General features: G+C 45.4%; 1 protein-coding gene across 1 annotated transcript in view; it reads right to left on the bottom strand.

The window, feature by feature from the left end:
* The window catches only part of ddx49 (DEAD (Asp-Glu-Ala-Asp) box polypeptide 49), a 42,115-nt gene extending 28,759 nt beyond the window's left edge, over positions 1-13,356 (bottom strand). Inside the window, 5 exon segments of the mRNA XM_084310534.1 lie at positions 3,170-3,357; positions 10,360-10,481; positions 10,580-10,665; positions 11,468-11,591; positions 13,105-13,356. Coding sequence (XP_084166660.1) covers positions 3,170-3,357; positions 10,360-10,481; positions 10,580-10,665; positions 11,468-11,591; positions 13,105-13,219 — 635 coding nt within the window. The 5' untranslated portion in view covers positions 13,220-13,356.
* Between the last annotated feature and the right edge of the window lie 740 nt (positions 13,357-14,096).

The raw sequence follows: 14,096 nt of genomic DNA, 5'->3' as shown, positions 1-14,096 counted from the left end.
AGCAAGGATTCTCCGGCGCTGCAGCTGGACCCTAAACTCTACATTCAGCATGCAAAAGGATTCTCCTGCGCTACAGCTGGACCCTATTCAGCAGCCCTCATGCGATGTAAGCCAGGGACTCGAATACGCATGTTGTAGGACATTGATGTCAGGAGCTATCTGTAGCTACTGCTGGATGGCGTTGGGACAACGCCTCAGTGAACTATTTAGTTTACTGCGACATTTCGTAGTGACTAGTGAGCTACCTAGCCAACGGAGGTATTATGCACTGGACTATTGCTGGAGCATTTGTTGATGTCGGGAGCTATCAGTAGCTAGCCGGCTGGATAACGTTACACAATGCCTCATGTATTAAACTAAGTGAATAGTTGACTGGGTCATTTTGTAACGGTAGCTAACATTAGCTCACAGAGGTCCCTCTGACTAGACTAACATCACGGTGACTGTCCTCTGTTTACATGCAGCATACAGAAACAGGTGCGGGAGGGGTAGGAGCAGCAGTGCGCGGTGCGCTGCATGTCTGTGCTGAAACAGCAAGTGAGAACTCCGCTAAAGAATTGGATCATGATTTTCGGTTTTCACATGACTATTTGATTGCCCGCCACACGGCGGGTAGACCTCTCAGTGGGAGGCGGCAAACGTAAAAACTGAGCGCCAATGGCGGGTGGCAGGCTTTAGTTTCGCCCCCTGTTTCCGTCTAATTCATCATAATTTCGCTAATAACACTGGTAATAAAAAAATCTTTGGTAAACAAACATAGTGCTGAAAATATACACTTTGACTGCTGTTTTGACAGGGTTAGGGTCTTTACTCCATAACTAGCTTTCCAGAAAATATATGAGACGAAATCTGCGATAAAGCTTATATTCACGGCGCTATAAAATGACAACCTATTGATGGATTTTTTTTCCCTTTAAGCCATTTTGAAGGGACGGTTTATGCACTCAAGTGACAATGAGAATGGACAGATAGCAATACTATAAAGTATAGATATAGCTCTACAAAAAGACATCGGTGTGTTGACAAACCTTGGTCCTCTACCACCATATTAGACGGGTCCCAGCGGTCGTCAAAGTGTTAACAAAGAGAGGCAGAGTTGATTTTGCACACAAAAATATATATAGATTTTTTTTTTTCTGATTTTATTTTCATATTGGAATCCCGTGCCCATCGAACGAAGCTTGGAAGTATTTAAGACGGCCCTACTGCTAACAGACTACGCTCCACAGCATCATCACAGCCCTGCTGCTAACAGACTACGCTCCACAGCATCATCACAGCCCTACTGCTAACAGACTACGCTCCACAGCATCATCACAGCCCTGCTGCTAACAGACTACGCTCCACAGCATCATCACAGCCCTGCTGCTAACAGACTACGCTCCACAGCATCATCACAGCCCTACTGCTAACAGACTACGCTCCACAGCATCATCACAGCCCTGCTGCTAACAGACTACGCTCCACAGCATCATCACAGCCCTGCTGCTAACAGACTACGCTCCACAGCATCATCACAGCCCTGCTGCTAACAGACTACGCTCCACAGCATCATCACAGCCCTGCTGCTAACAGACTACGCTCCACAGCATCATCACAGCCCTGCTGCTAACAGACTAGGGGTGGGAATCACCAGTTTCATCATGATACGATACGATATCGATTCTTTGGACAACGATACGATATTTGCCGATATCACAAAGTCTCTCACGATACAATACGATACGATTAGATTCAGGTGCCTGCGATCGATATGAGATGATATCATATGCCCATTTAACACAATCAGTAACATTTAGATCAACAAAAAAAAGGTAATGAAAATATCATTTGACATTTGTATTTTTGAGCTCTTCCAGACATTTAAAGGAAAATCAATCTATTGTTTTTAATACAAATAGACCTCCTGTTCACTGTAAAGTGCCACGTTTTTATATATTGAGCTTTAAACTTTAAGCTACATTTTTTGGAACTCAAAACTCACAACCTCCCTCTCCCAAACCGTTCCTACAACAATTTGTTGATGTTGCATGATCATGTATAGGCCTACATTTATTATGTATTATATTGTTTATGTTTAAATTACATTTAAACATCAAACTCCTCTGACCTCATCTGGTCTTTCCAAAGACGCGCGCACACACACACACACAGAAAGGGAGAATGCTATGCTGTAACATCTACACACACGGAGCTACTGCTGTTGTTCTTGGGCGGATATGAGACTCGCCACAGGATTTTCAAAATAAGAGTATCGATATGAATCGATCTTATTACATCGCATCGATCCGATTCGATTGTTGATAATTACATCGATGTATCGATCTGGATCGATGTATCGTCCCACCCCTATAACAGACTACGCTCCACAGCATCATCACAGCCCTGCTGCTAACAGACTACGCTCCACAGCATCATCACAGACCTGCTGCTAACAGACTACGCTCCACAGCATCATCACAGCCCTGCTGCTAACAGACTACGCTCCACAGCATCATCACAGCCCTGCTGCTAACAGACTACGCTCCACAGCATCATCACAGCCCTGCTGCTAACAGACTACGCTCCACAGCATCATCACAGCCCTGCTGCTAACAGACTACGCTCCACAGCATCATCACAGCCCTGCTGCTAACAGACTACGCTCCACAGCATCATCACAGCCCTGCTGCTAACAGACTACGCTCCACAGCATCATCACAGCCCTGCTGCTAACAGACTACGCTCCACAGCATCATCACAGACCTGCTGCTAACAGACTACGCTCCACAGCATCATCACAGCCCTGCTGCTAACAGACTACGCTCCACAGCATCATCACAGCCCTGCTGCTAACAGACTACGCTCCACAGCATCATCACAGCCCTGCTGCTAACAGACTACGCTCCACAGCATCATCACAGCCCTGCTGCTAACAGACTACGCTCCACAGCATCATCACAGCCCTACTGCTAACAGACTACGCTCCACAGCATCATCACAGCCCTGCTGCTAACAGACTACGCTCCACAGCATCATCACAGCCCTGCTGCTAACAGACTACGCTCCACAGCATCATCACAGCCCTGCTGCTAACAGACTACGCTCCACAGCATCATCACAGCCCTGCTGCTAACAGACTACGCTCCACAGCCACAGCATCATCAGGGCTTGTTCTCGCGTCACTCACTCAGACTTGCTCTCGAAGAAGAAGGGTTTGTTCATGGCGACGGTCTTGAGCTCCTGCAGGGTGTCGTTGAGCGTGGCGCTGAAGAGCAGCGTCTGGCGCTGGGCCGGCACCGCCCCCAGAATCACCTCCAGGTCTTTGGTGAAGTCGGTACAGCCCTGCTCCAACAGCCGGTCCGCCTCGTCCAGGATCTGAGAGAGAGAAAGAGAGAGAGAGAGAGAGAGAGAGAGAGAGAGAGAGAGAGAGAGAGAGAGAGAGAGAGAGAGAGAGACAGAGACAGAGACAGAGAGAGAGAGAGAGAGAGACAGAGACAGAGACAGAGACAGAGACAGAGACAGAGACAGAGAGAGACAGAGAGAGAGAGAGATAGAGAGAGAGAGAGAGAGAGAGAGAGAGAGAGAGAGAAACAGAGAGACAGACAGAGAGAGAGAGACAGAGAGAGAGAGAGAGAGAAACAGACAGAGAGAGAGAGAGAGAGACAGAGAGAGAGAGGCAGAGAGAGAGACAGAGAGAGAGAGAGAGAGAGAGAGACAGAGACAGAGACAGAGACAGAGAGACACACACATGTTTAGGTTCTGTTTTATTTGTCACATAAAAGGTACATTACAGTGAGATGTTTGGTTCTGGATGAGCCTCCTGAGATTGTGCTTCATACAGTTAAAAAGAAGTTAAAAGGTCCACAATTGCTAACTATTTGGGCAATTTTACACAATTCCTGTGAGTCTATGGAACACATCTGTAAGGTTTTTTTTTTCAATAAAATTCATTGTTTTGTATTTTTAATCAAGTACTTTGGTTTAATCAAGCACTTTCTGCCCTGCCAAAGTCCAAGCTGTTTTTGGCTGGGCGCCGCCCATACTCGCAATGCGCTATTTTTGATTGATTTGACTACACTGCACTAGCAGATACAAGAGAGAGAGAGAGAGTGAGCCCCGCCCTTTTTAACTAGTGAAGCTGCCGTCTCCTCTGTGTGTGACTCGTTGGCTAGCTAGCGTTACGAGGGTGCATTGCAAAGCTTATTAGAAGCATTGAAGTTTTCACTGCACACAGAAACAGCGTGGGGGGAAAGCTGGGATTCATAAGCACTCTGGAGCCGCGCTGTCCAACACTTTTGAGGAAGGCGAGCACAGAAAGACTCAGAAGAAGCTTCTATCCCCAGGCCATCAGGCTGCTAAACGAACAATGAATGAACACTACACAACAACAACCACCAAACGCACATACATAGCACACACATCCACACGCACACACTCACTTTAAACAAACACACTGTAGCACCCACTCCACACACTTATAGCACACACCCACTTTAAACAAACACACTGTAGCACCCACTCCCCACACTTTATATTTATATTTATGGATGAAGGATTGCACTACAACTCGTACACCTTACTGTAAATTGTACCTAAAATTGTACCTCATCCCATTTCTGCTTTGCACTAGATAGTACTGTACATTAGTACACTGCATAGTATTGTGTATTGTATATTATATGGTAACTCAGAACATTGTACATATGTCTATACCGAACACTGTGACCTCATTTTCTTCTTCTAAATTCATGCTATATTATGTTATTATGTTATTTGATACTATCTTGTCTAGCACAGTCTCTGGAGCGTAACAGTAAGAAGCATTTTGTATGAAAGTATTCTGTACTTCTGTATGACAACTATTAAAGAACTTGAACTTGGAGTTCTTAACAAAAAAAAAAGTGCTGAACAGCTGAAGGTCTCTGCTGTCGAAACCGCTTCCGCATTATTTCCACTCGCTCCGTTTTGCTCATCATGTAAACGTATCCCAGTTGATGGTGGGCGGGGGGTGGCAGATCAGCGCCTCTTCACGTCAGCAAGCGAGTGGGGGGGGGGGGGGGGGGGGGGGGGGGGGTGTCTCAGCTGAACTGAAGAAACATCTAGTCAGTGTTGGTACAACCCCACATTGCTAGGAAACAATGCAAACCACTGGAAAAGGCCATTTATAAAATAGGGGACCTTTAACCCTTTCACTGCCACACTACAGAAGGTTAACCCTTTCACTGTGACAACACACACAGAAGGTTAACCCTTTCACTGCCACACTACCAAACAGTTAACCCTTTCACCGCCACAATACACATCAGGTTAACCCTTTCACTGCCACACGACAGCCGGTTAACCCTTTCACTGCCACACTACAGAAGGTTAACCCTTTCACTGCGACAACACACACACTGAGCCCCCTCCTCTACTCCCTGTACACACATGACTGCGTGGCACAGCGGAACAACAACACAATCATCAAATTTGCTGATGACACAGTAGTGGTGGGCCTGATCTCTGCCAACGACGAGAGGGCCTACCTGGAAGAGGTAGAGAATCTGTCACAGTGGTGTCAGGAGAACTGCCTCTCCCTGAACGTCAGCTAAACAAAAGAGATGATTGTGGACTTCAGGGGTCGGGGGTCAAGGACTACAGCCCCCTCAACATCGACGGGGCACCGGTTGAGAGAGTGAACAGTTTCAAGTACCTCGGAGCCCACATATCCGAGGACTTGACATGGACCACACACATTGACAGTGTTGTGAAGAAGGCACGACAACGCCTCTACTTCCTCAGGCGCCTAAGGAAGTTCCAAGTCAGTCAGAAGATCCTTAGGAACTTCTACTCATGTACAATCGAGAGCATCCTGACTGGCAACATCACCTCCTGGTTTGGGAATAGCACTGCACAAGACCGAAGCAGACTACAAAGAGTGACACGTTCAGCCGAACGCACAATTGGAGGGGGGCTTCCCACCCTCCAGAACATTTAGAACAAGCGGTGCAGGGGGAAGGCTAAGAGAATCATCAAGGACTCCAGCCACCCGAACAACTGCCTCTTTGAACTGCTGCGGTCAGGCAAGCGATACCGGAGTCTTAAGGCGAGCACAGAAAGACTCAGAAGGAGCTTCTATCCCCAGGCCATCAGGCTGCTCAACGAACAATAAACACTATGCAGCAACCATCAAATGCACACAGCACACACATCCACACGCACACACTCACTTTAAACGGGCAACTCACTGCAGCACCCACTTTACACACTTTAGATCACCTAAACACACTTTACACTTTATATTTATTGGTAAAGGATTTGCACTACAACTCGTACACCTTACTGTAAATTGTACCTCATCCCATTTCTGCTTTGCACTATATAGTATTGTATATTAGTACATTGCATAGTATATTGTATATTGTATGGTAACTCAGTTACTTCTATTCTGCATCGAACATTGTACATATGTCTATACTGAACACTGTGACCTCTATTTTTACTTCTATTTTACATGCTATACTATTTTATTTCATACTTATCTTGTCTTGCACAGTCTCTGGAGCGAATCAGTAAGAAGCATTTTGTATAAAAGTATTCTGTACTGACAACTATTAAAGAAACTTGAAACTTGAGAAGGTTAACCCTTTCACTGCCCCACTACCAAACGGTTAACCCTTTCACCGCCACAATACACATCAGGTTAACCCTTTCACTGCCACACGACAGCCGGTTAACCCTTTCACTGCCACACTACCAAAACGGTTAACCCTTTCACTGTGACAATACACACAGAAGGTTAACCCTTTCACTGCCACACTACCAAAACGGTTAACCCTTTCACTGCGACAATACACACAGAAGGTTAACCCTTTCACTGCCACACGACAGCCGGTTAACCCTTTACTATCACACTACCGACTGGTAGAGCTGCCGCGGTATTGATGTTTTCCTTACCGCACAAGTTTGCAAAATATTTCCTACCGCCGCGGTTATTACCGCACGCACACAAAAAAAATAAAAAAAATTGAATGCTTTTTTCTTTTTTTAGTAGTAGTCTACTCTTTATAGCATATAGCCTGCCTCTAGTCTAAATGTCTATCTTTAGAGGATGACTTTGCAGCATGAATATTGTTTGGGATTCGGCAAGCACGCATTAGTTATTGAAAGTGAAACACGGATTCGAAGTTTCCCCTCTGGTCGTGCGCCGTTCACTCGGTGTCGCGGGCAGGGGTGGTTACCCCCCCGACCCTTTCTTATTATTATTACTATAAAGTTACTACTTTATAATAAAGGCATTTGTTTTGTGGCATTAACATTATATAGTTATACGTTCATTAACATCAGCGTATTTACCGGACCATAGCAAGGCAAGCCATACTCAATTCATATCTCAGTTCCTTTCTTTGCTCAGAGCGTGCTGAGTTGTCCCATTCTGCGGTCTGTTAATAAAGTTTTCAATCAGACAAGTGTATAGAACGAAGGGCTTTTATTATAACATTCGTTGCAGACAGTAAAATCATTATGTCTCGTTTAGTACTCCTGAGGAGCGATGGTAGTCCACTCCGGCGGGGAGCTAAAGCTAACGTTATTAGCCGTGTTGTGATGAGCTCTGATCAATGGCTGACATTCAGGACGTAAAAAACTGCAGGACGTTCCAACGTGTGACGCGTCTCTCTTCTGACCAATCAGTGGTCTGCAATGTTTCACGTGACTTTTCTGGTACCCAATAGGGTCGCTTGGAACCTCGATAGAGGAGTAGGGTATATCTGCAGAGCCGCAAGCCCAACGAGAGGAGGGTACTTTATTATTATTATTATAAAAAACAGCGGTGATGCGGTATTCAGCTTAACTCTGCGGTGGCCGTGATGTAACAGCGATACCGCGGTAATGCGGTAATCGCGGCAGCTCTACCGACCGGTACCCATCGGTAGTGTGATAGTAAAAAGGGGTTAACCTTCTGTCGTGTGGCAGTGAAAGGGTTAAAAGAATAAAGACAAAACAAACTATACAAAATACAAAACCAAAGCACAACAATGAGGTAGATGTAGTGCAAATATTTTTGTAATGAATAGATCAAATATGGTGTGGTTTTAAAAAGTGTCTAAAGTGAAGGTTAAAGGTGAATGTTTACAGTGAGTGTGTGCGTGTGGACGTCTGTTAGACACACAATGATGGGCCTCTTGAGTACAACTAGAAAGGGTTAATATAACCTGGAGCATGTGGACCAGAGGTGATGGAAACACTTCAGAAATATTAGTAATTAGGTCAAACCATGACATACATAAACTGTATAAACTCCTCCCTTCAGTCACTGTCAGACTCATACACCCCCCCCCCCCCCCCCCCCCCCATCAGGCTCCACAACAGTGGGCAGGGGGCATCAGGCTCCACAACAGTGGGCAGGGGGCATCAGGCTCCACAACAGTGGGCAGCAGGGGGCATCAGGCTCCACAACAGTGGGCAGGGAGCATCAGGCTCCACAACAGTGGGCAGGGGGCATCAGGCTCCACAACAGTGGGCAGGGAGCATCAGGCTCCACAACAGTGGGCAGCAGGGGGCATCAGGCTCCACAACAGTGGGCAGGGAGCATCAGGCTCCACAACAGTGGGCAGCAGGGGGCATCAGGCTCCACAACAGTGGGCAGGGAGCATCAGGCTCCACAACAGCGGGCAGGGGGCATCAGGCTCCACAACAGCGGGCAGGGGGCATCAGGCTCCACAACAGTGGGCAGGGAGCATCAGGCTCCACAACAGCGGGCAGGGGGCATCAGGCTCCACAACAGTGGGCAGGGGGCATCAGGCTCCACAACAGTGGGGAGGGGGCATCAGGCTCCACAACAGTGGGCAGCAGGGGGCATCAGGCTCCACAACAGTGGGCAGCAGGGGGCATCAGGCTCCACAACAGTGGGCAGGGGGCATCAGGCTCCACAACAGTGGGCAGGGGGCATCAGGCTCCACAACAGCGGGCAGGGACTGCTGCCATCAGGCTCCACAACAGTGGGCAGGGGGCATCAGGCTCCACAACAGTGGGCAGGGGGCATCAGGCTCCACAACAGCGGGCAGGGAGCATCAGGCTCCACAACAGCGGGCAGGGAGCATCAGGCTCCACAACAGCGGGCAGGGAGCATCAGGCTCCACAACAGCGGGCAGGGAGCGCTGGCATCAGAACTTGAGAACTAGGAGGAATGTCTGATCACTGAGTGTCTCACTCCCACCTAAAGGTATGACGTATATCATGACATATATGTATATACTGCACCTGTGTATACTGTATACTTACTCATAGTATATACAGATTCTAGTATCTATTGTAACCACATGTATTGTAATGCATAATATAATAATATAACTGATGAGGCATGCAGCTCCTCATGATAGAGCACACAGACCTTGGTCACACGGCCTACTTGCTCATATATACGTATACTACTCAGTTAATTATATTGTTATATTGTTTACACTGCCTTTTTAACTTTTCTACTGTACTATAATTTTATTACCTGTACCCCCCCCCCCCCCCTGCTATGATGCCTACATCCTATCCCAGTGGTTCTCAAACTGTGGTACGCGTACCACTAGTGGTACTTGGTGGTACTGCTGGTGGTACTTGAAAACATTTACAAACAATTTTTTTTTTGTGCAGTCAGGCCACTGAACTTAGACGCGGCCAGGACAGTGTTTCTGGTTGCGGCGGCGCGATAGTTAGATAACCTAAGTGGGGAACAACCAGGAGATCACTGTGACAGAGAGTAATGCAGTCTAAACAGTCATAAATCTTTTATTCAACTTCACCATTTCTTTTTTTAGATGTCAGATAAAAAAATGAAATACTCCCACTTTTCTGAAAAGAGTTGGTGTTAAATCTGACATTACAAAAAAATCCATCAAAATCTGTGTTGTTGCTAATCATTGACACATGCCTAGCCTGTAATAATCCCCCCCAGAAAAATGTACTTTGCATTTGATATATTGAAAACATTTTACTTTTAATAACAAAATAATTGTGTGTGTGCGTGAGTGTGAGAGAGAATGAAGGACAATTGCTTGCTGTGTGAGAGAGAGAGAGAGAGCGAGAGAGATAGAGAGAGAATTAAGTACATTTGGTGAAATACAGTTGTTCTTAATTTTCTCACTTGCTATGTGAGAATGTTAGTTATTGTGTTCTCAATGCCCCTTGCATTGTATGAGTTGTGTGGAAGAGTTTGCTAGTTCTAGTGCTACCCCTTTGTACATTGTGGCTGTGTCTGACAAAAGTTAACAATAAATAATGCTATTAGGAATACATTTGCCTCTTTGACGTCGGCCATATGGTGGTACTTGGAGAGCCAGCTACGTTCTCAGGTGGTACTTGGTGTAAAAAGTTTGAGAACCACTGACCTATCCTATCTTCACTCACCAGGAACTGAATCCTCTTCAGGCTGAAGGTGCTGGTGCTGCGGATGTGATCGGCCAGCCTCCCCGGGGTGGCCACCACCACGTGGGGCTGCTTCGCCAGCTCCGCAGCTTGCCTCACGATGTCTGCGAGTGACACCAATACGTCAATATTACCAGCACAGGAGAGTTGGCGTGCCGGCCGTCACATAATAACTGGAATAACACGTGTGGCTGTACGTTACCCAGACCGCCCACGATGATGCAGTCTCGCAGGCCAAGAGGTTTGCCCAAGACTCGGAACTGTTCAGCAATCTGGTACGCCAACTCCCTGCGAAACAAAAGTATTATACACTGGTGGTGGAAAACGGATTCATCGATTATATCGTAGACAGATCTTCTGATCAAAATAGGTTTAATAGTAAAACAATTCATACAAATACATGTGGGTTAAAAAGAGCTTTGGCTGAGGAGTGTTCTCCTCTGGTCGGCTAGGAGACACTGAAGAAGAGGCGAAGACAATTGCTCTTTAAGCAGCATCAGAGAGGGGTGGGGGTTGTGTAGGTGTGAATTAATCTATTGTTTGGGACCAAAGGGGGTTCTCCAAATCAGACTGAAACTGAGATATAGGCCTGCCCTAGTCGTTTGCTGTATTATTAAGACATAGACTTTGTGGTGGAAATGTATTTAACAATGACCCAGTTGGAACTGTGAAAGAATGATAGACGAACTGTGAAGCTGATTTACAAGGTGTAGTTGAAAGGAGCCCCGGTTGAAGATTGGACTCAGTCTTTATGCAAAGAGACAAACAGGATAATGGGGGTGGGGTGCTACTACCCAGAATCAGACATTTCTAAGAAGCTGCGCTTCGTATGTGAATACTTGAATTCAGACATTCTAATATGTCAAATGCAAACATGCAATTTCCAACAGGAAGCAAGCTTAGGCAGTTTCATTGATACAGGGTAGCAGGTACACACTACAAGATATACGTCTTGCAACATATAGCAGGATGTGGGGGCTACACAATGGAAAGTGTCCCCAATGCCTGTGTGTCTCTTTGCATTTTCATGTTAGGGCAAATACAAAAATAAAGATTGTACAGCTAGTTGTCAGTCAACAACCATACCAACCTGGTGGGTGTGAGCACCAGACAGTAGATGCCATACGGGTCCTCGGACAGTTTCTGCAGCACTGGCAGGACAAAAGCTGCAGTCTTCCCACTGCCAGTCTTGGCACAGCCCATACAGTCTCGGCCTGGCGTTAGAGAACACAACCATGTCACTGACAGTAACTAGAGAACACAACATGTCACTGACAGTAACTAGAGAACACAACATGTCACTGACAGTAACTAGAGAACACAACATGTCACTGACAGTAACTAGAGAACACAACATGTCACTGACAGTAACTAGAGAACACAACCAGGTTGATTGAATTGATTGATTGAAAACTTTATTAACAGATTGCAGAATGGGTACAGTACAGTACGGCTCAATACACACAATTGTTAAGGGGATGCAGACCAGAGAAAGACTTTCGTCTTGTTTACATCAGGGTCCCCCATTTTCAATTCATCATAACATATATGACATACATGACATACAGGTAGACGGTACTGCTACATCTATACATTTATGACATACCAGATTTGCAAATACAGTACTGTTTGTGATACAAAAAGAGTCCAGAAAAGAGTATACATTTGACGTAAAAACTGTACATTGGAGGAGGTTGGGTAGGAGGGTGGGTGGGGGACACTGTACAACTGTACAAGCAAAACTGTACATTGGAATATTGACAAAACCATACTAGGTAAATTACTGTACATTGGAGGGGGTTGGGTTAGGACATTTACAGGGGCCAGTTTCGAATTGCAGTCTCCCGTAGGTGTTCTTTGAGTGTTTTTAAAAGTGGGTAGTGATTCACATACCTTTAAAGCTGTGGGTAGGGCGTTCCACATTGATGTGGCATAATTGCGAAACGTGTTTAGTCCCTTGTTTGAGCCGAATCTGGGTTTAACATGATTTGTGGAGCTCCCTCTGGTGTTGTGATCATGGTATTCACTGACCTTTGGGAAGTATTTTGACATGTACATGGGTACCTTGGTCGTGTAGTGTATCTTGTAGACCAGGCCCATTGCAAGTTGCTGTACTCTGTTGTCTACTCTAAGCCATCCTAGGTTGTCAAAGTGGGCAGGGGTGAGGTGGGTTCTAGGAGTCAGGTCAAGCAGTAGTCTGACCAGTTTGTTTTGTGATGTTTGTAATCTTGTTTTAGTGCCTTTGAGGTGCTTTGGTACCATTTTTTTTTTTACTTCTAATTTACATGCTATACTATGTTATTTTATTTCATACTTATCTTGTCTTGCACAGTCTCTGGAGCGTAACAGTAAGAAGCATTTTGTATAAAAGTATTCTGTACTTCTGTATGACAACTATTAAAGAAACTTGAAATGAGGTGCAAGCATAGTCGTAGTACCCTTGAATGAGTGCTCCAGCCAGAGTCTTCAGGGTATTCTTGTTTACCAGAGAGGAGATCCGGTACAAGAATAGAGTTCGTTTGTTGACTTTTTTTTATTACATTGGATGCCATTTTGTCACAGGAAAGATTAGCCTCTAGGATGGAACCCAGGTAGGTAATTTCATCTTTCCTTGTGACAATATTGTCACCCACTGTAACCGACAGTAACTAGAGAACACAACCATGTCACTGACAGTAACTGGGAACTTTAAACCCCAGAAGATATTATGTTTGAACAACAACCCACCTTCGAGGATCGCCGGCACGCACTGTTCCTGGACGGGAGTTGGTTTACTGATCCCGAGTTGTTTACATTGTTGAATGAGCCAATCTGACAGTCCGAGAGAAGAGAAATCCGCCATTGTACGATATTGTAACGTTCTTTGTTGCTAAACGAGTATTTCCCATATAGTTTAAATGGAAAAACGGTATCATAAATGGTCTCTAATGATATAAAAACAAAGACTTCCTCGTGGAAACACACACGAGGCGCAGTATGATGACGTCAGGAGGAGTAGCTCCGCCCCGGAACTGGTCTTCTTCTCCTCCTCCTTCTTCTTCTTCTTTTCTATTTTATTGGCGGTTGGCATCACTTTCACTGAGCATTACCGCCATCTACCGATAAGGAGTGTAGATCTGGATTGACTAGAATATAATAGAAATACTTTTATTACCCCGAGGGAAATTTGACACTGCAAATCGCTCAACATTTAAACATTTAAACATCACCGCGGGCGACATCTCAGACCACTGTACGAGGTGAATTCACTTCTAAGTAATGGGTCTGGATGCCTTTTAAGGGGAGTGAGTTTACTTGCAGTACCGCTACGTGCCACAGTCACTTCACAACACATGAAGTCCATCGTGACTTGATTGATTGAATTGATTGAAAAGTTTATTAACAGATTGCAGAATGGGTACAGTACAGTACAGCTCAATACATACAATTGTTAAGAGGATGCAGACCTGAGAAAGACTTTCGTCTTGTTTCCATCAGGGTCCTCCATTTTCAATTCATCATATATGACTATATATAATATATATCATATATGACTATATATATCCATATGACTGTGGATATACTCACAGACCTCCGTTACATAAACATGTCCTCTTCTTGCTTGTTTCTACTAGTAGCCCTACTCCAACCTGCACCCTTTTTTGAACGCCAACGGGACTGGTCTGAATGAATGCAAACTTTATTTAACAGATTGCAGAATGGGTACAATACAGTACAGC

This window comes from Notolepis coatsorum (assembly GCF_963971535.1).
Source record: "Notolepis coatsorum genome assembly, chromosome: 3".
NCBI classification, from domain to species: Eukaryota; Metazoa; Chordata; class Actinopteri; order Aulopiformes; family Paralepididae; genus Notolepis; species Notolepis coatsorum.
The sequence above is the reverse complement of the archived record's forward strand: the minus strand, read 5'-3'. Positions and strand labels throughout refer to the sequence as shown.